At 44.3% G+C, this 27,748-nt stretch overlaps 1 protein-coding gene across 1 annotated transcript; it reads left to right on the top strand.

Annotated features, from left to right (window-relative positions):
- Positions 1 to 13,676: 13,676 nt before the first annotated feature.
- On the top strand, positions 13,677 to 17,556 carry LOC147852433 (alpha,alpha-trehalose-phosphate synthase [UDP-forming] 6-like). The gene is made up of 4 exons (XM_087333837.1): positions 13,677 to 15,166; positions 15,329 to 15,958; positions 16,462 to 16,735; positions 16,876 to 17,556. The coding sequence occupies exons 1-4, from the start codon at positions 13,692 to 13,694 to the stop codon at positions 17,140 to 17,142; spliced, it is 2,646 nt and encodes an 881-aa protein (XP_087189963.1). The 5' UTR covers positions 13,677 to 13,691; the 3' UTR covers positions 17,143 to 17,556.
- The last annotated feature ends 10,192 nt before the right edge of the window (positions 17,557 to 27,748 follow it).

The raw sequence follows: 27,748 nt of genomic DNA, 5'->3' as shown, positions 1-27,748 counted from the left end.
ATCGGATTTCGCATTGGGTAGCATTCTGTCACAACGAGGTAATGATGAAAAGCTACATCCTATGGCTTTTCACTCGCGCAAGTTTGACGCCGCCGAAATCAACTAAGAAATTCATGATAAGGAGCTATTGGCAATAGTGGACTCTTTTACGCAATGGAGGCATTTTCTAGAGGGATCCTCTCATCAAGTCACCGTATTCAGTGACCACAAAAACCTTGCCTACTTTCAGGACACTCGTGTGTTAAATCGATGTCAAGCTCGGTGGGCCCAATTCCTCACGCGTTTCGACTTCAAAATTACATATCGTCTAGGAAAGCACCAAGGGAAGGCAGATGCATTATCACGGCGTTCGTATCTAGCACCGCGTCCCGGCGAACCAGCTTTCGATAACCAAAAGCAAGTAATCTTGGGACCGGCACAATTGCAAGCAACACATGTCTTTGGCATGCCCATGGATTCCCACGTTATTGATACCATACGTGAGGACTTCAAGACAGATGCTTTCGCCCAAGACATTCTAGCACAAATTGATCCCTCTCGAGCATCTTGTTCACAGTCGCAACAACCAGGTACGGACTATCAGCAATTCAAATACCATGATGGATTACTATTCTTTAAAAAACTCTTGTATGTCCCTAATGGTTCTTGATGCCTTCGAGTAGTCCAAAACTGTCATGACACATATATAGCTGGGCATTTTAATAGTACTAAAACATTAGATTTAGTACAACGATCATTCTGGTGATTTAGTAAAACAATTTGTCGAAGATTTTGTTCGGACTTGTGATACATGTTGTAGAGCGAAAATGCCAAGGCATCATCCATATGGTTTATTAGAACCATTACCAATTCCAAGCCGTGGCAATCCATTGCTCTAGATTTCATCACAGATCTTCCAGTCTCAAAGGGGTTCAATGTGATTCTAACAGTAGTAGATCGATATACGAAGATGGCTCATTTCTTGCCATGTACTAAGGAAATCTCCGGTGAAGAAACCGTTGAAATTGTCATGCATGAAGTATGTCGGCATCATAACCTTCCCGATAGTATCATCAACGACCGTGGACCCCAATTCATATCGAAATTCTGGAAGCACCTTTTTAAAATGCTCAAGGACACTTGTAACCTCTCCTCCGGCTACCACCCACAAACTAACGGCCAAACAGAATGAACAAATCAAACTCTGGAGCAGTATCTTTGATGCTTTCTAAGCTATCATTAGGATGACTGGGCAGATATTCTCCACTTCGCCAAATTTTCCTATAACAACTCTGTCCACGCATCGACTAAAGTTACGCCATTTTATGCTTATACGGGCTATCACCCCCAATGGTGTGTATTTGAAACCCCAGAGTTGTCCACAAATCCTTGCGCAGAGGATCGTTTGGAGCAATTATGCAAGATACAAGCGGATTTATCTACTCATCTCCAGCAAGCTCAACAAACACACAAGGTTTATGCAGATCGTCATCGACTTCCATCTAGTTTTAACATTGGAGATCGAGTATGGCTACTACGACGACATATCAAGACTACTTGCCCATGCGAGAAGTTGGATTATCGGCGATTAGGTCCTTTCCGTATTATCGGAAAGATTAATGATGTCGCTTTTCGTCTCAATCTACCTCCGCAACTTCGGATACATCCGGTGTTTCATAGTTCTCTCCTCAAACCCTATCAAGAGGGCACCATCCCATGACGTATTACACAACCTCCACCCCCGATCAAGCTTGAAGATGGACCTGAGTACGAGGTTGCCGCCATCCTTGATTCCAAGATTGTTCGCAACAAGCTCTACTATCTAGTCGATTGGCTAGGATATAGTCCCAACGAGCGTACTTGGGAACCGATAGAGAATGTGACCAATGCTCGTGCTCTTCTTGAAGACTTCCATCGTCAATATCTAGAACAACCGGGTCCTCAATCCAAAACGACTCGTGACACTCGTTGTTTTAAAGGGGGAATAGTGTCATGATATGGCAAGACTCGAACCCATGACCTTATGCTACATGGGTCAAGCTCTTGACCATTATACCATCTATTGTAATACGTAGAATATTATTTTCATTTAAGTTTTATTATAGAAAATTGATGTATATTCCAGATTTCTCTAGAACATTCTAGAAACTTCAGGAGTACTCCTGAGAACACTATAAAAGGAGGCACAAGGCATTATTTCGAACCAAATCAGTTCAACGCCAGTCTTAAGCCTCCTAGCTACTACTGTATATTCTCTTCACATAATATATATCTTTTCTTATCATCACTCTCTCGATCTCTCTCTCTCTCTCTCCCTCTCATTCACTCTTTCCTTCTCTCGAGAGTTCTTCACCTCTCTTAGTACTAATCCTTCTTTTAGTACTAATTCATTTTCTGTCTTAGTATTGTTCCTGACACCGGTCATGCGGGTCGACCGATTTGATAAATAACAAGACCTTGCTTGTATCGAGCATGGTCTGATCCAGTGCTAATAGTCACGCAACTCACTTCTTGAACTCCTGGAGAAGTGTTGATGTGTTCCTTCCTTTTCCGAGGAGCTCAACCCAATCCATGAGCTCCCTTGTTTACAACCGGAGTGAGTTGTCAAGGTCGTACCTTTCGAGAAGTCGCTCCTTGAGATTCGACCAGTTATGGCAGTCGACTTGTATTTCAAGCACCTCCGGGTGGATGCTCCGCATAACAAATCAAGCAAATATGGACAGCCGCCTGTCCTTTGGAATATCCCACATGAGTATCTCGGCTGTGTAGGCCTCCAGGTAGCTTGTAACGTCCTTTCCATTGAATCGGCCCACTGTGTCGACTATCGTTTTGATGGCTCTGTCGAGCCCCGATAATTTCACAAGGCGGTCCACAATGGCCGCCATTGCTTCTGCTAGCTCACACCCTCTCATCCTGAGGCTCCTTTGTTGCCCTTTCACGTCGAGTTCACCAAAGATGTCACGGAAATACGCGTAAACGTGTCGAACCGGGCATGACCACTCGGGCCTTGGACTAAGGAGATTGAGAAAGAAAGAAAGATATATTAACGTCTTCTAAGGCCAAAATTGGCCCATGAAAACAAATGGTTTACAACAAAAAATGGGATATTTACCCATTCATCGAAAGTAAACAATAAAAATAGAGTTTTAAGCTAAATAGTTCTAGTAAAATAAAATAACAAACATGTTCTACAATGAAAATGATGTTATACTAGGCCTAATTTCATTTTCATCCAAGTCTTTTGAAGAGAAGCAGGAGGTCAAAGGGTTTCGATGTGGATGTGGCCCGTGGCCCCAATGTAAAAGGTACCCCAACCATAGCTTCTAGTCGGCGTAGCTCACATTCCCTTATCTTCTTAATCCTTTCTACTCCGTGTCGACTTGTTTTGAAGCCCAACATCCGAGGGTGTTTGGTTGTTCTTTGCGTTTCAGCTTCCTCAAGAGAGAGGCCAAGTGGCATAAGTGTATCCACATTCATCGTCTCCCCTTGTTCTTGAAAATTACACTAGTTACAAGTTGATGAATAGTAAAAGGGTTATAGTTAACACTTTATAATTTATTCTCCCTATGTTGTTTTAGCTCTAAGATATACCTACTTAGTATCTTTACATCCAGGGTATCTAATAGTTTGGAGAGGGTGGGAGAGGGTCCTAATATGTCTTGGTATTCTACTCTTATCTCGGCATAAGTTGGGCACTTGCATGTGAAGTGATACTCATCCTCTATCTCTATGTGGCGCAACCTACATAGCCTTTCCTCCCTAGGGACTCTATTAGCCCAACCATTCTCAATCTCAAGTTGGTGAGATGATATCCTAAGTTGTCCAATGGCAACCCTTAGTGCATTTGATAAGAATGTATCTAGATATCTTGGTCGTGTAATAAAACCTAACTGAGAGAAGTGCAAGAAGTGTTCCTCATAGTACAACATTTTAGATGGGAGTGGCTCTCATGGGGTGATCCATTTATATCAAATGTAAATTTGCCATATTTCTTGGCGTATCACTTTATTACGGTCTTCATGAGATATTAGAGTTTGGTCAATCCCATGGTTGTACTTAAGGGGGTAGGTTATTAATGTCTATGTCGTTTGCAAGTAACCAACTCACCACAGTGCTATACCAAGAGCTAGTGTCTCCAGACACATGTAGGGATCGAGATGCCTCAAAGGCTCGATGGGATATCCTATCTTGTGGTTGGATATGTATCCGATGAATAAAAACTACCACTTGAAACAGTGCTTCTACTAACATCGAGGGCAGACAAGAATCTGCTCTAATAATGGCATGTGGTAATGTCGATTTGGTTCGGAGTTGACATGATAACATCGTCACCAAAGGTCTCTATAATTGCATCCACATGAAATATGGTAGACCTGGAGCCCATACTACTTATGCATACATGAGGGAAGGGGTCACTAATGAGTCGAAAAGCCATCCCTTACTCCGTGGCTCTTGAAAGTATGCTTGGTGGCATTGTCTCTCTAAGAGTGAGAGGGATGCATACCCTCTCATTAGCCTATCTTTGGTTGCCTGGGTCATCGAGAATTTACCTGAGCGACCACTAAAAGTGACTCCCAAGTATACATATGATCCAACTACCTCAACTAGTTTATGAGAGAGGATTAGGTGACATTTACTCCTAACTCAAGACGATGTATGAAAGATAAGGACTTTAGTTTTCGCTAGATTCACTACCAGTCATCGTTGTGTACAAAAGTCATCTAGGGCATTAAGATGCTTTTATAGATCGTGTTCCGACTCCGAGAGCAAGATAATGTAGTCTGTGTAGAGTAAGAGACTAACTTGCGTATCCCCAATAGCTACTCCCTTGCCTCCCTTACGAGCAATAAAATCAGTGATCTCATCAGTGTAGATCCCAAAAAAAGCCGATGATAGGGGCCACCCTTGTTTTACACCAATGGTGCTAGTGAAACAATCGAATAGGCCACTTGGGCATCTTACGCACCTAGAGACTTGCTCATATAGGGCATAAATGGCCCAGATCATGTCATTAGGTATCTCCAACCTCTTAAGTCTATCAAACAACTTCTCCCTAGGAACTGTGTCAAAGGCTTTACAGAAGTTCACAAAGCAACAATATAATTTCTTCTTATGAGCCTTCGTCTGGTCAATTAAGCACCTAAGTGTGAAGATATGGTCAATAGTGGAGAAGGCTCGTCTAAAGCCAGCCTGATCAGGTGCTCGAAGACTTAATGTTTCCATATAATCGCTAAGCTCCGCTTCCATTACCACACCATATAGTTTAGCGAGCATATGGCCTATCATAATGGTCCTATATGTATTTGGGTCCATTGGGTCCCCTCCTTTATGTATAGAGGCCATTGTGTTCATGGTCCATTGTGGTGGAAAACCCTCGGCAAGGGCGCGGTTGAATATTAGAGTGAGAAAGGGGGCTAGGCTCTCTCGAGCATATATGATGTGCTCGGCTCGCAATCCTGTGTGGTCCATGGATTTCCTATGTTGTAATTTTTTTATGACCTTCGTGACCCTAGAGGTCATGAAAAGTGTCCCCATGTTAGGTCGGGGTGTGGAAGGCATTGGGATGGGTGGTTGGTTCGGGACATGGTAGAGTCTCTCGATATATGTGTGACAAATATTGGGATCCTCGATGGGTGTTTGTGGTCACGGTTCCCGTAGTCTCTTCCATGCAAGGGGGCAATCCCTACTCATGAGCATATGGTAGAGTTCCCAATATTGGGATGCTTCCCAAGCTCGTCTTTTACGACGTGTCATCTTGCGCATCTCTTTTCGAGCCCGTACTGAGGAAATAGTACCACTAAGTCGCGACACTTTAAGTTGTCTATACAACTCTCTACAATCCTCATCATACCACTTGTTCTGTGGCATAGACCCTATTCTACTATGATTGGAGTGTTTCGTGCATGGGAAGCTACTAATTGTTGCTAAGTGAAGGGTGTGTGTGAGTTCTGTAGTGAGGTTCTCTAAAGGCAAGGAAGAATCAAAAGAGGAGAGATGGGTTTGAACATGTCAAGAGTAGATGTCAGCGGAGCTCATGCGTGAAATGTATTATGGTGTGATGGTTTGGTTGACTAGAGTTGGTGGCGTGGGAGCTGTCACATTTTAGCTCAAAGTATAAGAAGCTATGGTATGCACCAATGGGGCATGGGGCCACCCGGAATTAGTTAACCATGTGGGTAGCTTCAGGGGGTCCTATTAGGTAATCAACTGTGCTTTCCCCTCCTCCATGTGGAAACATGTGAGCGCTTCCGAGCCCAGCCACTTGGCTAAGCCATTATATATTATCATATGGTGTCGGCTTCTAAGTTCAAGCAGATGATGGCCAAAGTTTGTGGCGTTCGCACCTTGATCCTTTGATGTACGCGTTATGTCTAAGACTAAAGGGTCGACATTCACCATTTCGAGGTTTCTATCCATCTAAAATATTGTGCATTGTCGAGATTGGGTTTTCGCATTGAAATCTCCTACAAGGAAGACTTCCCCTTGAGAAGAATATCAGATTATGTCATCCGATAAAGGTTCGTATGGAGAAGGCCCATGCAGCGTTCCTTCATCAACTATACTCGCCTCTCCAACCATATTATACTGGGATCCTTTCGGGGGGAAGTAACACACGGCGATAAATATTGCATGATCCTTGTTAGTGAGGACTTTCACCCACATAAAACGGGCTTCTGGATCTTTCTTTAGTATTTCTATCTTATTTTGTAACTCTCTCGGAAATAGTATCGCAACCCCTCCAGACCCTCTAGTACTATGTCAACGTGAGGTTTGTCTAAAGACAGATTCCCAACGAAAACTGTCAACTCGTGGCAGTCCTCGATTTGGGCTTTGATGTGTTTCTACTAAAAAAATATGTTAGATACCTTCAAAATCTCCTCTAGACGGCTAGGGTGTGTCCAAAGTGCACCGTTACAGTTCCATAAAGCCATCCTAAGTTTATTGTCTTTCACATGGGCCACGCGCCGTCAATTGGCGGCGCGATCATTTATTATCACACGTCTGTCTTGGTAAAAAGCACGATGTCCCTCTTTACGAGCTTGTATGACTCGCAGCATACAAGTTTTACGATGCTCAATTTGCATCTTGGTCAGGTCTTCATCAAGGTAGATAGGGTCCCTACCCAATCCTCGAAGAATTTGTCTCTTTTTAAAAAATGTGATTTCTAGATTCTAAGTCCTTAAACTGAAGGACCAAAGCTCTTTCCCTAGTGGTGTCACATCCTACCCTCCAAGTTTTAGTGATTGGTAGGGCTTCGTACCCCAACATTTTCCCTAATGTTTGTGCATCTTCATCAGGAGATGCCCCTTCCTTGAGCCCAGTAACTCGTACATTTAGGCGTCAAGCTTGATGCATTTTTTCCTCAAGGGTAGTGTTTACAATATTTTCATCCTTTAGTTCCTTTTTAATATTACGTTTTACTACATCAACCCGCCCAGTTTTTGCTAATTCCATATCGCTTTTAACCTCTTCCTTAACCTTTTTTATCTCGTCCTTAATATCCTCTAGGGAAGATATTTCACCATCTTCCCTAGATGTCTCAAGGTCCTTAACTTGTTTCTGAAGATTCGTGTTGTCTACTTTAAGTTTCGTTATTTCAACAATAAGCACTTCTTTTTCTTCCTTATCTTTTTGTTTTTCAACTTCAATCTCTTTCGCCCATTTTTCTATTTTAACTAAAGGGTTAAGGACATCTAAAAATTCTTCCTTACATATAATTTCTTCGTGTGTTTCCTTATGGTTTCATCTAGAATTCATGTTGTAAATCAAAAGATAAAAGAAAGAAAAGACAAAGAGGACAAAAAAAACTTAGTCGAGCATCGATGCCTTGCGCGCTAGGTTCGAGTGTAGAAGGACATGTATGTTGTCTTGTTTTCAGCCGATTACGTTGTTAGAAGTGTAGGTAATAGCGGACAACGATGACAGCGGCAACGACTACACATGACAACGGCGACGGTAGCGATGACGGCCAAGAACTGACAACAACGGTGATGATGGCGACAAACGACAAACAGTGACAGCGAGGCAGACATCAGACGACGGTGACGGCGACGGCAGCAGCAGACGGTGATGGCAACGGCAGAAAGAGCCGTTACAAGAGAGAGAGAGAGAGACCACAAAGCCTGCAGTTACTATTCGGCTTGGTTGCCAGATATCTTGAAAGAGCACACGGGCTCGGAGACTCAAGTAGGTATGCAAGAACGAAGGCGGGAGAATGAGACCGCCCAAAGACAAAAATAGAGAAAAGAAAGTAGACCCAACACAGGAAGAGAGACAGATGAAACAATACCAAGAATAAATTAACTGATAGAGAAGAATACAATTGGACTCAAGCCGGGAACAAAGCTTCGAGTTCGGCAAAACACACCATCTAGTAGAGCCTCTGGTTCGGAACACAGGGGCTTCCTATGCGAGCAAAGGCCTCACACCTATCTAACCAAACACACAAAGCAAAAAAACCCCAAAAACCGGCATCCACTTCCCCTCCAACATGATGGATCCCAAAAACGGTCTTCATTCCCTCCGTTTATAGCCCAAGGAGGGTCGGTTACATCAGCTTTATGACAGTCGTTTTCTGTTAGCAATCCTCCCCTCGATTTCCTCCCATCACACACTTTATTCCCCTCTTTTTAAGGGATCTTAAAAGTACCTATTAAATTATGCTATCTTGTACTTATTAACAATCTTAGTTATTTACATTTGTTTTATACAAAACCCTTTCATGTGCAAATGTGCACATCCCTATTCACATACGGTCGGCGAGATTTCTCCTTATGGCCAAAATCCTCCACGACACTGGTAAATTCGTGACTCCAAACAATTGACAACAAGAAGCAGTGTGAGAAAAAACACAATTTGCTCCAATTAGTTGTAATCAATGGAGAAGTTGATCACACAAATTATGTAGTTGGTTAACTTAGCCTTGTAAGGTTGACTTCAATTATTGAATTAACAATTAGTACTTTAAGTATGTAATTGTATATATTAATACTAGATGGAACTTCTCCGGTGTATCATTCGTCTACTCACTCTAAGCACACTCAATAATATTTGGTTTTGTTATATGTCTTCCATTTGTACCTTTTGTATCAGTTAATCTATATCATGTAAGTCCCATTTCAGCATAGTTTATAAGATACATACACCTCATTGACTTTTCAAGCGGATTGCATGGGGAAATAAATAAAATATGTATGCCAATATTCGTATATATTCTTATGACAGTATTGTCTTTTATTCTTTGGAGACTTGCATGGGGAAATAAATAAAATATGTTTCATATCGTGATGGTTATTTTCAATTCTTTTGTGTCTTTAATATGAAAAACAAATCCTATAATGGTTGAGGTTTCAAACCACGCCCAAACATTACTTATAATGTAGTTGATATCATCAATGGGCATGCAAATATAATTGAGATTTTGTCTTAACCATGTGTCAAATGACATCATTTTCAACATTGTCGAACTTTGTGCATTTTTTTATTCATGAACATAAGGCAACATATGGATGAAGGGGGTGTAATAAGCACAAAGAAATTTATTTTTTACAAGCAGAGTTATATTAAGGTGAACAAACTATGGGCAAATAAGGATGTGAAAGAATGTATGTTAATATCTAGAGAATAAGATGATTTATTTCTATCATACTTTCAAGAGAAATAAAATGTTTTGCAGGCATGCATAATGTCCATAATATAGGCAATAGATAATAAAGCCATCCACGTGCAAAATCACTAAATGGAGTAATATAAAATAGACGATGGGCATGAATGTAGTTATCCCTTATATATCAATAGAGAATGCACATGAAAGTAGTCATCCAGTCTATGGATGGAAAACAGCATCTACATGTCAACGCATTTGGAAATAGTTTGTTATCATTGCTTTCTTTACAACTCTTGGGTTATGGAAAGCAAAATTATAAAGCCATTATTTTAGGAGCAATATGTTCTAAGAATGGGTGTACCATTAGAGTCGGATCTTATGATACACTAGTTGCATCACTATTGTTTCACATTTTTATATTTTAATTCAAGAATTTTAAAATTGTAAGGTTGTGGATCAATGAGGAGTAATTTGCTACATTGTATAGTGGGGAGTCGGGACATCTAAAGGGTTATATAAAGTCAATGATTTTGATTGATCAATGATATGGAACATAAAGGTGTGTTTGTTTCTTGGTCATAATTTGAATTCTTTACCACTTCATTTATTTTGTTGGTGTAAGATGAACAACCATCATAAAGTGAAGTGTCCGGTCCATATACTTTGTTGACATAATTGTAGGGATTGAAGTGGCTTTGACAAAAAATATGACATGGAAATTCTAGGAAAAACCAAGATTATGGTTTTGAAGTATTCCAGGAAGCATACGTAACAATAAATAATTTGGTTTGGACTTGGTGAATATCATGAAAAAGTGTGCAGGAAAAACATAACACAAAAGTAATTCGATAAATTATAATCATGGTTGTATGTTATTATAGTGTATAATAAAGTAATGTCTATATAATTAATTTAGAGTGCCTTGTTGTATACTCAAATTTCAACACGTCTTTAGGATGAGGCAATGTCAATAGGAAAAAGGTGATGAGCAGAACCCCATGGGGCATGTAAAAAAGTTGATGTGGTTCAACGTAGTAACATACTCATTGGCCATGGAACACTTGGTTTTAAAATGAAGTTAGAGGGATTGCCATAAACTCTAGTTGCAACACTACTTGGCATGGTCAAAAGTTATGCAAGGAAAATATTGGAGGCAGCTACTCGTTGCTTGCATAACAATAATCGACTATCGACCCATCAAAACATGGGTGTGGTTTAATCATTTTATATTATAAAATAGTTGATTATGCAAACAATAAGCCCATTACCTATGTTGTTGACGACTTAGTTAGCCAAAATCTAGATAGTTTGGTTTGCACAAGGGCTTAGAGTTAATATGAATTAATAGGGCTTGTCACGTATTATGCACTTCTTCTTTATTCCCATCCAATTGAAAGCCCCAAAGTTGGGGTTCAACAATTGTGTGAACATCTCCCATGTTGCACAATGCATACTATGAAAGAGAGATTGCATATATCAAGGGTGCAATCTCTCTTTCATAGACTACAATCACTTTCCCAAGGTATGTGCAATCTCTCTTTGATAGCGTATAGTATGGAAAAAGCTGATGACAATTGGTGAGCCTCAACTCTAGGATATACAATTAGGAAGAACCATATCTATGGCCTTCCTATTATTCTTAATTACTTTGGTCATTTTAACTATTGATTGATTTATACCCTCAAAGTGCAAGTTGTCTATAGATGTAGACACATGTTAGTGTTGTAATTAGCCACACAACAATTGAACGTTGTGTTATTTTTGTTCAAGGGTAAGGATTGCAAGATTCACCATCAATACACACTATCCACCAATATGTTGTTGAAGTACAAGATAATGAGTGAGCTTAACCATAAAGGGACTAGCTGTCAACATAACCCAAGTATTTCAATTGGATAAATTTGTGTGGCATTCACGCGTAGAACAAATTTAGATGCAATCATGAATACAAAATGTTTGTCATGCTCCTCTTTCAATGTTTTCAATTGATTAATTCCATTACACCTTTTGGGATGGATGTTTTCCTTTTCCATCAATATATTTAGCTTAGGAAATTGTATAGAATTATGCTCATTTGATATGAGAGAAGCATTTACCTCATTATCACTGTAAGCGAGCTTTCAGAATCAATGTTTGTGCACCCACTCAATGTGAAACTAACACTTGGATATGTATCCCTACAATGAGTAGTGGTACACTTGAGTGCAATATATACTTGTACATGTTATTATTGTCACGACTCACAAGTATGCAATCATAATATTTCTGCCTTTCACATATACTTAGATGAAGAATAATAACAATCAGGGGTTGTGGTTGTGACGTCACTGCAAATTTCTATACCATGGTCCATAATATGTTGTTCTAATTATTCATCCTAATCCTACAAATTTCAATGTAATGACACTAAGAGGGCTTGTAATAAATTTGCAATTCTTTCACTTATCAACCATTTCAACAATCAACGAAGCACTTCAACAATTTTGTCGATGGAATAGAGAATACCTCATAATACAATTGGGGATCTTGAAAACATGCATTTTTTACAGATCTCCTAAAACATTTGCTTATAGACTAGCCTATTGTTTATCTTATTGAAACTTCTTTAAAAAATCAAATATAACTATATGTGTTAAAGTTTTTCCTTTCGGGATTAAGTGTGTAGGCTAAAGTCTCAAGCAACAAGCTTGATGTTGTGTTCCACTATACAAAGAACTCTCCATGGTTATTATTATTAATTTCATTTGATTGTCATGTAACATGAAAAATTGGGTTGTTGAGAGAGAGGGAGAGAGTAGTGTTTTTCACACACATTTATTAATATAATTAATATAATTTGTGCGTTTTAACTAGAGAGGGAGAGAGAGAGAGATTATATTATCATCTTCGGAGGTCAAATATGACCTATGAGACCAAAAAAAATTACATTTCACGTGATATGTGTGAAAGTGAGTAGTGATGTTCACGAACGTTACCAATGAATGTTGCAATCGAGAGTGCACATTGTGGTTGTGAGAGAAATTCGTGAAAGGATTGGGCTTGGTCGAAGATGTGTGGAAAGCATGGTCAAATATGATCAAAAGCAGAGCATTGTATCAAAGTGTGATACTCGGACTCTCGAACTTGTTTAGGGCAAAGTATGCATCGTCGACCACTCTCATCACTTGTGCCCTAACGCCCCCCCGTCTTACATTGCAATGCATGTGATAAGTCGCATGGAAGCAATGGCTATGGCTGGCTCCCTAGGAAATATACATTATAAAATTTATGTTTTGGAAAAAAACAGTATAATTTTTAATTTCCGCCCCCAAAAAAACCCAAAAACAGAATAAAATAAAAATCTGAAAGGACGGCTTATACATACATACACATACATATCGTATGTAAAAAAGAGAAAAACATATATTTTAACACGTGTAGTAATGGTAAATATTATATATTAATTTTAAATGTTATATAGATCTACCAAAGCATAAAATATGAAGAAGAGAGATAGAGAGACAGGGGAGGGGCCGGCGGCCTCCAGCTGCCTCCATCCAATCCAATCCAATCCATCCATACATCTTGGGTTCGAATCCCAACTCTTCTCCTTTTCTCCACTTCAGCCTCCCCTGTCCCGGTCCGTGTCCGATGAAGAAGACAGTCAGTCGTCAGCAGCTCCTCTTCACCCTCAGCTTTCTTCAATCTGTGTCTCTAACCCTAAAGCTTAGCTAGCTCCAAAGGACGAAGAAGTAGAAGTAGAAAGAACGAAGAAGCCTGCCTTCCTTCCTTCCTTCCTTCCTTCCTTCCTTCCGTCTTCTTCTTCTTCTTCTTCTTCTTTATTTACTCTTTGTTTTTCTTAAATCATGATCCATCCATTCGTCTTCATTTGAGATGATGCCCCATCTCAAATATATAGCTCAAGCATATTCAGTATGTCTGAATCAGGAAACACACACAACCACCATTCATTCATTCATTCATTCATTCATTCATTTTGTATGCTCTCTGATCGTTCAGGTTTCCCAGTAATGATGGGGACGGTCGAAGAAATAAAATGAAGAACGAGAAGGGTTAAATTGTGTGTGTGTGTGTGTGTTCGCTCAAGCAGTCGAAAATAAGATAGATGTCTTCAAGATCTTATTCAAACCTGTTAGACCTAACATCAGATCATTTCCCACCTCCTCTGCCGCGCCCGGCGCGTCAGCATAGACTGATACCACGTGTCATGACGGTGCCCGGCATACTACTGTTCGACGAGGAGGCCCCGAGCTGCCCACCGGAGGCGGAGGCGGCGGCGGCGGCGGGCGTGGGCCGGTGCAGCATCATCATCGCGGCCAACGTGTTGCCTCTGAATTGTGAGAGGAGGAGGAGGAGGAACAGCAGATGCGCATCGCTGGAGAAGAAGAGTGATGAGAAGTGGTGTTTTAGCTGGGATTCTGACTCTCTCCTACTTCAGCTCAAAGACGGCCTCTCTCATGGCATGCCAGTCTTCTACATAGGCTTCCTGAAGGTGGAAATCGACCCTAATGAGCAAGAAGAGGTGGCTTCTTACCTCTTAGAAGCTTTCCATTGCGTCCCTGTCTTTGTTCCTCCTGATGTTCGCCATCGTTTCTACCATGGCTTTTGCAAGCAACAACTATGGCCACTCTTCCATTACATGCTACCCCTCACCCCTGCCCATGGCGGCCTCATCTATGACAGGCTCCTCTGGCAAGCCTATGTTTCCGTTAACAAAAACTTTGCCGAGAAAGTGATGGAAGTGATTAACCCTGACGATGATTATGTGTGGGTTCATGACTATCATCTCATGCTTCTTCCAACCTTCTTGAGGAAGAAATGGAGCAGAGTGAAGTTGGGTTTCTTTTTACATAGCCCCTTCCCTTCGTCTGAGATTTACCGGACATTACCCGTGCGGGATGAGATGCTGCGGGCGCTTCTGAATGCCGATGTCATTGGCTTCCACACATTCGACTATGCTCGCCATTTCCTCTCCTGCTGTAGGAGGATACTTGGTGTTGAGTATGAGTCAAAGAGGGGTTACATAAGCCTTGAATATTATGGTAGAACCGTCAACATCAAGATCATGCCAGTTGGCATCCATATGGACCAGTTACAAGCCTGCCTTGATCTCCCCGAGACACACCAACAAATTGCCGAGCTTCAGAAGCGATTCAAAGGCAAGGTGGTGCTCTTAGGAGTGGATGACATGGACATTTTCAAAGGCATTGGTTTGAAGCTTTTGGCTATGGAGCATCTCCTCACCCAACACCCGGAATGGGTAGGAAAGGTTGTAATGGTACAAATTGCCAATCCGGCCCGGAGCCACGGAAAGGATGTGAAAGAGGTTCAAACGGAGGCACATGGCATTGTCGACAGGATAAACAAGATGTTTGGTGGGGGTGTGGAAGAGGATTATAAGCCGGTTGTGCTCATCGAGCACCATGTGACACTCTCTGAAAGGATCGCCTACTACACTGTGGCCGAGTGTTGTGTTGTGACAGCTGTGAGAGATGGCATGAATCTGATACCATACCAATACATTGTTTGCAGGCAAGGCAGAAATGTTGTTGCCCTGGATGACGTCCATCCTGATAAAAGGTGCTCTTCCCTCACTCACTAAATGGCTGGTTCAATTCTTCCATTTTGTCACATTTGGAAACGAGTTTTAAATGAACAACCAAGAGGTCCTATAAAATTTCTTTGATGATGAATTTGCAGTGCTATTTTCTCATGATTTCTTGTTGTTTCCTTTTATGAAAGGAATCTTAGGACACCAGTAAGAAAAGATTTCTTGAACACAGGAGATGGTGATGGTCCGAAGAGTACCTTGATAGTGTCAGAGTTCATTGGTTGCTCGCCCTCGCTTAGCGGAGCCATACGTGTGAACCCTTGGAATATTGATAGCCTTGCTGATGCACTCAATATGGCGATGACGATACCTGATGCCGAGAAGAGGATGCGCCATGAGAAGCACTACCGATATGTGAGCACTCATGACGTTGCATATTGGGCTCAAAGCTTCATGGGGGATCTCGAGAGGACGTGTAAAGATCATTCGAAAAGACGATCATGGGGCATTGGATTCGGGTTAAGTTTTCGAATAATGGCATTAGATCCAAACTTTCGGAAACTCTCACCCGAACACATAGCATCTGCCTACAGAAGGACCTCATCTAGAGCCATTCTACTAGACTATGATGGTACTATGATGTCTCAAACATCCATTAATAAGACCCCGAGCCCGCAAGTGTTGCAAACATTGAACATACTATGCTCCGATCCAAGGAATTATGTCTTCATTGTCAGCGGCCGCGGGCGCTCCATCCTAGGTGATTGGTTTGCTTCATGTGGTTGTCTGGGCATAGCGGCCGAGCATGGGTATTTTTACAGGTACTTTCTAAACCCTAACTTGGAGTACATATTAAGGCAAGATATAGGCTCATGTGTGTGTGTGTGTGTGTGTGGTTCTTTTTATAGGTGTCCTAAGTCTCAAGCCCTATGCCCTAAACCGTAAAACCCTAAACCGTAAATGTGAAACCCTAATTTGGATCAATAATAAGCTCAAATATATGTGGATAGTAATTTGTATATAACCATAATTTGGAATAAGCCAGAGATTGGCCCATGTGCCGGTGGACAGTTATTTATCTAGATACCTAAATCCCTCCTTCATAGTCAATGTAAGGTTAGAAATAGGGCTATGTGGATAACTATTCAGGTGTTCTTTGCATTGTCCATGTTTATGCATGCATGATTGGAAACTCTAGACCCTAATGTGTGTATGTGGGATGGTGGTAGTAGTGGTGAAAGTCAGTCTACAGAAGAGGTATGCATCTGTAGATAGTATGCATTGAGTCTTCACATGATCCATGTATCTATGTATATATGACCAGGTGGCGCCGGGATTCCGAATGGGAAACGAGCCACGTGGTTACGGACTTTGATTGGAAAGACGTGGCAGAGCCGGTGATGGAGTTGTACAGTGAGACCACAGATGGGTCTTTCATTGAGAAGAAAGAGAGTGCCCTAGTGTGGCATCACAAGGATGCAGACCCGGACTTTGGAGCTTGGCAAGCCAAAGAGCTCTTGGACCACCTAGAAAGTGTCCTTGCCAATGACCCTGTGGTTGTGAAAATGGGCCAACAAATGGTTGAAGTAAAACCTCAGGTAAAAGAGAACAATTTTTTTCATAACCCTGTGTGTCATGTGCGGCAAACAATGTCTTATGCATTTTTCTTATCAAAGACTCTATACCTTTCAGTTATTTACTTTGAAGTATGTGTTTTTTGCAACACCCAAATGTACAGGGAGTGAGCAAAGGTGTGATAGCTGAGAAGCTTTTGTCTTTCATGGCAACCAAAGGTATACCTCCGGACTTTGTTTTATGCTGTGGGGATGACCGTTCAGATGAGGATATGTTTGAGAAAATTACTAGCACGGCCCCAATCATGCAACCTATGGCCGAGGTGTTCGCGTGCACTGTGGGTCGAAAGCCAAGTAAGGCCAAATACTATTTGGATGACACTATAGAGGTGATCAAAATGCTTGAAGGACTAGCTCAAGCTTCTCATTGAGGACCAAGTGGCACACTATACATACTAGCCCGGGCGAGTTTGGGAAATAACATTTTTGGTGGGTTGACTGCATGTCAAAGTGGCAATGATTACATTTACTTTAGCACATTGCATCAATTAATCACTAGAGTATTTTACAGACACAAGACGACACATCAATCTAATCATTTTTTTGAGCATTACACATGGATGGTGCTCATTCCCCTACTAGTGATTGGCGATGTGACCTAAAGATTGATCAATGAGTTGAAAACAGAGAGGCAATTTCTTCTTTTGAAACCCTCCTTTCGTACCCTATGCAACCGTGGAGGTTTGTATTATCATCTTCCATAGGACCCATTCATTCCATACAGTAAAAACCTATATATCAAATATTTTGTGTTTTAGAAATCTCATTGCTATTTGTCTAATGGATATGGATGACCTTGAATGAATCAGGTATCACTACCTTACATGTTAATAACAAGTTTTCATGTTTGCAACACCAACTATCTTTTCTATCTGGCCTTAACTTCCTGAAACTTGAAGTGTTGTAGGTTGTTCCATTTAAATGTATGTATGATCATCATGTTAACAACACGTTTCCATGCTTGCAACACCAACTATCTTTTCTGTCTGACCTTAACTTCCTGAAACTTGAAGTGTTGTAGGTTGTTCCATTTAAATGTATGTATGATCATCATGCTTGGGATCCAAGCTCCAAGAGATTCCTCCATGTTGGTGTTCTCATGTATTCGTCAACCATTTGTTAAGTTAATGATTATGAATCCTCTAGGTTTTTCGGTCCCTAAGATTTATATCTTTTGAGCTGGATTGGAGCAGATGTTATCGATGATATAGAGAATTTGGGCTGTATTGGTGGAACGTAGCTTGAATTTTTCAATTAATTTTTTTTTCTTGTTTCCCTTGGATTCCATACATTCAATCTGAACTTCTCAATAAACTTTTTGATGCACCCTGACCTAAGTTATATGCTGTCCTCCAAGAAATTGCTCCTTTGAAGTAATAACTTCTATTAATCTATTGCTGTTTTCTTCTATACATTTGAAAGGTTTTATGTCACCTATGAGACTAACAAAAAGGAGTTCAGCAAGCCTATAGTTTTTGGAATATATTAATAATTAAACAATACTATTGTGAAATGCACATAAGAAGAATCCAAACCAGCTTGCTTAGCTACGTACTTTATTGAAGATACAAAGGTACCCATTTTGGGTTGGCTAGCTACATGCGTGCCAAAAGGGTAGTGTGATAAAAGGCATGCACTTGCATGAAAGGGACACCACATTTCTCCCTTGAGGAAAACGAGGAGTTTTATGACATTGGAAAAGGAGGGGTGCTACAAGATAGGCTTGGGGTAGCATAGGGCTTGATACGAGCAACATGGGCGAAGGTGAATCGGTTGTTGGAATCATGTCAGAGCAAGTAGTGGATTTGATGGTGCGAACTACGGTGAACGGGCCGATCCATTGGTGCATGAGGGATTCATTAAGACCGCGTCGCTAGATCGGGAAGTAAACAAGCACTTTGGTTTCATCAGCGTAAGTCGGGGTAATTCGACCCACGTTGTAGTGCCGCTTTTGGCGTTGTTGTACAACTTGTAGATTTCGGGGGCTGGTTTGTCGGAGGGGGAGCATTTATTGGAGATAGAGCCCCCAAGTGGCAATATCCATGTTGGCAGGTTTGGAATGGACGTCAATGGATGATTCTGGTGGGAGTCGAGGGCCGTGCCCATAGAGTGCCCGAAAGGGGCTGATCCGCGTTGACACCTGTATGAATGTATTGTAGGCGTGGGTTACGAAGGTAAGATTTGGTCCCAGGTTTTGTGGCATGGATCGATGTAAGTGGCAATCTCCTGCTTGAGGGTCTTGTTGAGGCGTTCAGTGATGCCATTTGTTTGTGGATGGTACGGGGACGTAAACACTTGCTGGACACCTAGTTGAGTTGCAACATCATTGAGGACATCCCCATGGAACTGGCAACCCTGATCAGATAAGAGTTGGACAGGGCAACCATGCTGAAAAATTACCTTCTACAAAAGTTGGGAGGCAATTTTTGGCGTAGTGACAATTATAGGGGTGGCAACAATTTTAGCCCATCTAGTGAGGTATTCTGTTATGACCAGGATATACTTGTTGCCCCTCGAGGTTTCGGGAAAAGGTCCAATGAAATCCCATCCGACAAGCTCAAAAGGTGACGTGACGGTGATGGGCTAGAGCGTTCCAGCGGGCTTGCCCCCAGGTTTGATGTGTTGACACAAAGCACATTGTTTGATATAGGTAGAGAGAGAGAGTGTCGAATGTTGGGCCAGTAATACTTGAGGTGTAATTTTTCGAGAATCGTGTGGAAACCCTCATGGCCCGACAATGGGTGACCGTTGTCGTGAAGATTCTGGGCCATAGTGAGAAACCGAGGGATATCAGAAGAATCGGCGGAGTGCACCATGTGCACCTACGCTTGTAAAAACGTGTGAATAATAGGAGTTAAGTCGGGACAGAGGATCCCATGTAATAAGGGGTTTATCCCACATTGTTACGCTCCCTCTCCTTGTTCTATAAAAGGGAGGGAGCGCCCTTTGTGAAAGGGGTTGCCCATTTTGAGTTGTAAGGGTATACCATTTTTGTGCTTTCTTTTCTAGGGTTAACTACATTCTTTTTTTTCTCTTTCTTCTTCTTCTCCTTCTCGAGAAGTCAGGTGGGAGCTATGGCGGCAAAGCTGTTAGGTTAACTTCTCTTCTTCTGTGCGTAGCCGGCTCATGGCCGCAGTCGTATCTTTCCCCTTTTGTAGGTTTGCTTTTGCTAGGTCTCCTGTGCAAGACCCCGCTCGATGCGACAACCGTGAGCTCCCCGACCGGCGGCTCGACAGCCAACTACGGCTGTAACCTACCTTGGTCTGGCTCGGAGCCGAGGTTGTAATCTTCTCTTGTAATATATATATCTGTTTGGTTGTGCACTTCTGCGTCTCTGATGGTGTCGGGTGTTTCCACCCTTTTTGGTTTCTGCACATAAGAGTCGGTGTTGCGCGCAATCTCTCTCTCTCTCTCGTGCTAGGTAGCCTCTGGTACATGTCCGGAGTCAATTTCCTGAACTCCCTTTCTCCCTCGTCCGAGACCCTCGTGGTTCCACCCCTTCCACACGCACGCACGTAACAACGTGACATAATTTGGTGAACCCAATGAGAAAAGGGTGGCAAGGGAGAATGGAGTTGGAAGAAGACGACTTCGCGCAACTTTTTTTCGAAGCGGTGATGGAGTTTGGACGAGCAACAGCAAGACGAGAGTCAGCGCAACAAGCGGTTGAGCGAGTGGTTGAAAGAGTCGGCCGTTTCAACGGGGACAAGGTCCCATTTTACGTGGAAGCCTACAACGTGGAAATGGAGGAGCGAGACGTAGATGAGGCGTTGAGGCTGGAGTTCTTTTGTCGGGTCGTCGTCGTCTGTATGCACGCGAAAGTGAAGGAGCTTCGAGAAGCTCATAGTTCGTGGGAGGCCTTTGAAGAGGCGGTCATGCAGGCATATGGAGGACGGTGGAAGAGCCGGGGACGACGCGACTTCGACCAGTGGGTTGCATCGGTGAAGACCCACCGGGGCGCAATGAAGGCGTTCCGAGAGTTCGAGCGGCGGCTTGCTCGGCTCCCGAAGCGGGAACAAGGTTTGGTGGGGATGGACAAAGTCCTATTGTTCATCAGGTCGATTGACCGAGCGGAACGGGAGGCCATTGGGATTGAGCTCGAAGACCAGGACGGAGCGAATGGCCTTACGGAGGACTGGTCGAAGGTCAGAAGGGTATGCCAACGGCTAGATGACGAGCGGGCCGAGAAGGCTAGGAGGAAGGCGCTCGACGGCGCGCCATCACAACGGGAAGAGGCTGGACGACAGAGAGAGTCGGCAAGGCTCGGTTTTGGGGCCAGGATTGCAGAGGCGTATGCAACTCTCGAGGCGATGCTCAAGGAAGAGGAAAGATCGAGGCCATGAGCCGAGGCCGAGGAGACAAACTTGCCCCACAAGGAGGCAGAAGATCGGTACGACGGTACCACGGGAGAGGGTGCGGAACATAACGCCCTCTCGACTTGCAGAGAAAGAACGACCGAGGACAAGGCCGAGATACCGATCGTAGAATCAGAGCGTCGGGACCGGCGGTTTCGGGCACGTCAGCCCGAAACTCCGGACATTGGAGAAGCAAGCCCAAGCAGGGTTTGCCCGATGGGAAAAGGGTCGACCACCGACCATGAGGAGCCGGTGGCTACGGACAAGGGCGTAAATAGGACAGGCGATTCTACGCGTCTTCCCACACTTGCTCCCGAGACGATGGCAGTCGGGCCCGAGTGCCCACGTGAGTCCCAAGAGGAAGAAGGCGGCGGCGAGAGACCGAGAATCACCGGTGAGACGATACGAGGAAGGAACGAACAAGAGCCCTTGGGACCGATTCTGGAGAACTCAGCATTCGGGCCCTTACGCCAATGTGAGACCGAGGAGATGGATGACGGTATTGAGGAGTCCTGGCACAATGCCAGCGAAGATGGATGGTAAATGGCTCGCGAGAAGGTCGACAAAGAGACCAAGAATCGACCCGACCGGGGACCGAACAACGCGAAACTCCGATTCGGTTGGAGCGCGATCCGGTCGTGGATTGTCCGACCGGGGCCAGAATCAACATGAGGATGCCGATACGGGAGAGGGTGCGGAACGAGCCCCCCTCTTTTACATGGGGAGAAAGACCGACCAGGCGAAGGTCGGGAATCAGGAAGAAGATGATCGAGGGTACAGAATGAGTTCGGCAAGATTGGCATTGGAGCCGAAACTCCGGACATTAGAGAATCAAGCCCAGGTGGGCTTGATCGATCATAGACCGGATGTTATCCACCGGCACCACTAAAAGGGTCGGTGGCCCGGATGAGTCGGGGGGAGTCGTTACGAAATCGGTGTGCCCACATCTTGACCAGAGACTTCGGTAGTTTGGCCGGCATGGCAACGTGAGACCGAAAGAGATGGAAGATGGAGGCGGGACCGCAACAAGGAGAACGAAGTTCGGTCCTATGGGTCACCTCACACCGGATCTAGAGACTTCGATGGTCGGCATTGGATCCGACATAAGACCAAGATACTGACGGTGGTGGCAAGAGAACGGGACTCGGCAATCCAGAGAATGACGGACGAACCCGGACGAGAACCGGTGTCGTGAAGAATTTTGGCCAGAGGCGGAAACCAGGAAATATTGGCTACATCGGCGGGGTGCAGCATGTGCGCTCACCCTTGTACATTTAGTGTGAATAACGAGGGCGCCTTTATGGCGCCGAAGGGTAATCAAGTCGGGACAAGAATCCCATGTAATAAGGGATTTATCCCACGATGCTACGGATCCCTCTCCTTGTTCTATAAAAGGAAGGGAGCGCCCTTGGTGAATGGGTTGCCTATTTTTGCATTCGTAGGGTATACCATTGGATTAAGAGACATCATCTCTTTCTCTTCCTCTTGTTTTAGGGTTTCGTTTCTTCTTCTTTCCTCTGCTTCTTCCTCTTCGTCGTTCTGTGTATCGAGCCGGGACTTCTAGTGTTTCTGTTTGCTGCCCCGTCCCCTGTGCAAGACCCCGCTCGGCGTGACAAGCCCGAGAGCTCCCCGACCGGCAGCTTGGCAGTAGACGATTGTTGCAACCTGAGCTACTTAGGTTGGGCTCGATGCCAGTATTGTATCTTAATCTTGTAATATATGTGTGGAGGGTTCTACGTATCAGTGTCTGTGTGGGTGTTTTGGCGTCCTCTTACCTCCGTTTCTGTACATAGGGGCATGAGTTGGGTCGGCGTTGTGTGTGTGTGTGTGAGTTGGTGTCAAGCGTGCGCACTCTCTCTTTCTTTCTCTCTCTCTCTCTCTCTCTCTCTCTCTCTCTCTCTCTCTCATTCTGTTGCTTCCGGAATGTGTCCGGAATCGTCTTCTCGAATTCCCTTCTTCCCTCATCCGAGACCCCCGTGGTTCCGCCCTTCTACACGCACGTGTGTAATAACGCGACATCTTTGGTGAACCCGACGTGAAGGGCGGCAAGGGAGAATGGAGCTGGAAGAAGACGACTTCGCGCAACTTTTTGTCAAAGTGGTGAGGGAGTTTGGACGGGCAACAACAAGACGAGAGTCAGGGCAGCAAGCGATTGAGCGGGTGGTCGATCGAGTCGGCCGTTTCAATGGGGACAAGGTCCCATTTTACTTGGAAGCCTACAACGCGGAAATGGAAGTGCGTGGCGTTGAGGCTAGAGTTCTTCTGTCGGGTCGTAGCTGTCCGAATGCATGCGGAAGTAAAGGAGCTCCGTGAGGCTCATAGTTCGTGGGAGGCCTTCAAAGAGGCGCTCCTGAAGGTATACAGAGGGCAATCGAAAGGCTGGGGAAGGCGTGACTTTGACCAATGGATATCGTCGGCGAAGACCCATCGGGGCGCAATGAAGGCATTCCGAGAGTACGAGCGGCGGCTTGATCGGCTCCCGGAGCGGGAACAAGGTTTGGTGGGGGCGGATGTCGTGAAGAATTTCGGCCAGAGGCGGAAACCGGGAAATATTGGCTACATCGGCGGGGTGCAGCATGTGCCCTCACCCTTGTACATTTAGTGTGAATAACGAGGGCGCCTTTATGGCGCCGAAGGGTAATCAAGTCGGGACAAGAATCCCATGTAATAAGGGATTTATCCCACGATGCTACGGATCCCTCTCCTTGTTCTATAAAAGGAAGGGATCGCCCTTGGTGAAGGGGTTGCCTATTTTGCGTATGAGAGGTATACCACGTAGTCTAGAGTTCTTACCGTTTTAGGGTTAGGGTTTCGTTTAGGGTTTCCTTATTCATCCTCGGTTAGGGTTTTCTCATAGTCGTTTGGTGCGGCCCATGCGGCCACCGTTGTTGTAATCATTCGTTTGCTTTAATATATCTTGTTGAGTATCTTACCTCCGCCAATCTCTCCTTCTATGTCGTGATCTTATTCTTTCTTCTTCTCCTCTTGAGCTAAGCTTCCAAACATATCTTATTCTTTCTCCTCTACTCCCTAGTCCAAGACCCCCGTGGTCCTGCCCCTTCTACACGCAAGCGCTTAACAACGCGACACCGGGCGGAGCGGACTTCCGGACAACCGATCCGGAAGGGAGGAAGAGAGCAGGCCTACGAAGAGGCCGGGAACTCGGTACGACGGTACGACGGGAGAGGGTGCGGAACATAATGCCCTCTCGACATGCAGAGAGAAACGACCCGGGATAAGGGTCTGAGATACGAAGAGCCCGAGGAGGATCCTTCACACCGGTTCTAGAGACTCCGATGGTCGGCCCGAGAGCCGGCGTGAGACCTAGAGTGGTGAACGGTGGCGAAGAGGGGATGAAGGCAACCAAAGGCAGACGGGGAGGTCCCACGAAGATCCTCACACCGATCCGGCGGTCGGCCCGAGTGCCGACGTGAGTCCTATAGGAGAGATCGATGGCGGCTGGTGAACGTGATCGGACGATGAGAAGTAGAGCGAAAGGAGGTATGAGGCCGGCGAGGCGGCCACGAACCGGATACAGAACCGACTGGCAGAGTCGGAAAGACAAAGATCGGACGCGTTTGGTACGAGAGTCGAAGACCCAACAAACGGAGGCTTGAGAAGGATCCTCCACACTTACTTGGAGATCCCGGCTGTTTGGCTGACGTGGCAACGTGAGACCGAGGGTAATGGAAGGTGGCGGTGAGGGGACGAAGGCGATGGACGACAAGGAACGGACACCGAGACGATGCGAAGATCCACGGAGGCTAAGCGGGCCATCACGGGTGTTCCTCGGACGGAGGACACCGCGTAACCAAAGGAATGAGAAGCGTGCATGCGGGCGAAAGACGGGCCCACGGTTCGAACTGGCAGCGGCCGACGTGACAAGCCGGGATGCCAGTCACGGAGGACCGGTTTCACACCGGCCCGAATCTTTTGCCTTTCTCCAAACTCGGCACGTACCGGTGGACGTGCGGTTTGGTGGGGGCAGATATCGTGAAGATTTCGGGCCATAGTGAGAAACCGAGGGATATTGGAAGAATCGACGGAGTGCACCATGTGCACCTACCCTTGTAAAAACGTGTGAATAATAGGAGTTAAGTCGGAACAGAGGATCCCATGTAATAAGGGGTTTATTCCACATTGTTACGCTCCCTCTCCTTGTTCTATAAAAGGGAGGGAGCGCCCTTTGTGAAAGGGGTTGCCCATTTTGAGTTGTAAGGGTATACCATTTTTGTGCTTTCTTTTCTAGGGTTAGCTACATTCTTTTTTTTCTCTTTCTTCTTCTTCTCCTTCTCGAGAAGTCGGGTGGGAGCTATGGCAGCAAAGTTGTTAGGTTAACTTCTCTTCTTCTGCATGTAGCCGGCTTGTGGTTGTGGTCGTATCTTTCCCCTTTTGTAGGTTTGCTTTTGCTAGGTCTCCTGTGCAAGACCCCGCTCGGCACGACAGCCGTGAGCTCCCGGACCAGCGGCTTGGCAACCAACTACGGCTGTAACCTACCTTGGTTCGGGGTTGTAATCTTCTTGTGTAATATATATATCTGTTTGGCTGTGCACTTCTGCGTCTCTGATGGTGTCGGGTGTTTCGACCCTTTTTGGTTTCTGCACATAAGAGTCGGTGTTGTGCGCAATCTTTTTCTCTCTCTCTCGTGCTAGGTAGCCTCTGGTATGTGTCTGGAGTCGATTTCCTGAACTCCCTTTCTCCCTCGTACGAGTCTCCCGTGGTCCCACCCCTGCCACACGCACGCTGTCGGGGTAGTTGTGGTTCGTGCGGTGAAGTCGCGGGGACTAAGGTTAAGGGGAGTTGAAGAAACTTAACTTTTAATAAGGCTTGTATGGTGATGATAGAGTGGTTAAGGATAGAAGAAGAAGAGTTACGAGTAATGTGTGTGTGTGTGCGAGAGAGAGAGATGAGCATAGATAAAAGATAGAGACAATGTATGCTTCAAGAAAGAAGATTGAGACAAAGTATGATTCTAGAAAGAAGATTGAGACAAAGTATGATTCAAGGAACAAGAGTATATGATATAAACATGATGTATATTAAAAATATAATATTTTACCAACTTTACAATCCTCGATCGAACTGAACACATTCTCTATCGACCCTTGATTTGAACCCATGACCTCAACTTCGAAACGAGAGGTTCACCACCCAATGAGCTAGTCTTCTTTAGTTGATTATATTATTTTCTCACTCTCTCTTGATTCCTTTCTTGTTTTCCTTGCCCCTCTTTATATAAGTGTTGGCATGCATATGATAATGTATGGGAGCATGGCATGCATGTAATGCATGAGTTACATGTAATGCATGATCGCCATTTGGCGCACATATATAGCACGTGGTGCATGGTAGCCATCATGCTCACTTGAGCTCTCATGTATGAAAATAGATATGGGATAAGTATAATGATGAAAATGCATTCTAAAATAACTAACCTAGCTTAGTGGTGTATACTTTGTGTTTGGCATACAAGGTTGAGAGTTCAAGTCTCTCAATTTTACTTAATACAATATATAGCTTCATTCTTATATCATGAAGCACATTTGTTACAAACTTTTACAAATAAATAGCCTAGCCTAGTGGTATGTACATTGTATTTCATATATAAGGATGTGGGTTCAAGTCTCTCAAATATTATTAAATACAACATTTAAGCTCATTTTTATATCGTGAAGCACATTCTTCACGACAACGCGCGTAACAAATCGACACCACGATAAAATTGAAGATACGTTTGTTGTAGGGCATGAGGGATGTAGAGACAAGGCTCGTGATTCGCCTGAATGAAGACCACCAACTTATCGCAAAGCATGAACTGCTGTTGTGAGGGAAATGGTTGAAGGGAGTGCAACTCATGGGTTATCTCTTGGATGACGGTGTCATGTTGCTGATGTGTAGTGAGTTGTGGCAATGGTAGCGGAAAATCGGATGTCTCGGGGAGAAATTGGACAACCTGGAAGTCGGCACGATATCCTTGGTTAGGTCTAGGGTATTCTCGGCCGCCACGTGGGTGATTTGTGGTTGCTTGTGTGCTGGTGGACGGTCGCGTTGGCCTTGGTGGAGTTGTCTTAAGAAGCCGCCTTCCGGGATGCGAAGGTGTGTGGTCTGGCTCTGTACGGTTACCTTGCGGCATCGTTCCTGGCAGCATATGTAAGGGCGGCTTGGAGGGCCAATTTTGAACTTTGCACACATATAGCGAGTGAGGAACCATGCCAAATTGGCTACCGATTTGGGTCGTGTTTGCTATTCCTTGACCCGTTGAACGAACTCGTGGGCCCACTGGACTGGGTGAGGGTTGTGTGCCCACTTGATAAACTCACCAGTGATGCGAGAGATGGCGTCAATGGAGGCAGTGTCACCAATCTGAGCGATGGCGCTGTCGCGAAGATTCGTGCGTGCATGTGCTACTCGAGCGACCTCCGGGGTCTTGGACTAGGGAGGACGTTCGTAGAATTATTGAAGAGATGACGATCAATGTAAGATTGGATGAAATTTGTTCACTTGAGATGAAGAAAGATTGTACACTTGAGAAGTAGAAAAATATGAAGAAGATAAAGATGAATATAATTATATTGATGATAGTGGTGTTGGTGATATCACATATTGAGCCCCCCTTTACACA

The sequence above is a fragment of the Azolla caroliniana genome, unplaced genomic scaffold (assembly GCF_043228905.1).
Source record: "Azolla caroliniana isolate FFs.n. ecotype wild unplaced genomic scaffold, voAzoCaro1.0.p SCAF_18, whole genome shotgun sequence".
NCBI lineage: Eukaryota > Viridiplantae > Streptophyta > Polypodiopsida > Salviniales > Salviniaceae > Azolla > Azolla caroliniana.
Note: the sequence above shows the minus strand (reverse complement) of the source record. Positions and strands in the feature narration are given on the sequence as shown.

Bases quoted from the DNA above. Each gene is read 5' to 3' on its own strand.
- LOC147852433 (XM_087333837.1), top strand. From the start codon at position 13,692: ATGTCTTCAAGATCTTATTCAAACCTGTTAGACCTAACATCAGATCAT. The intron at 15,167-15,328 runs GTGCTCTTCCCT...CTTTTATGAAAG, and splicing joins GACGTCCATCCTGATAAAAG to GAATCTTAGGACACCAGTAA. The intron at 16,736-16,875 runs GTAAAAGAGAAC...CCAAATGTACAG, and splicing joins TGGTTGAAGTAAAACCTCAG to GGAGTGAGCAAAGGTGTGAT.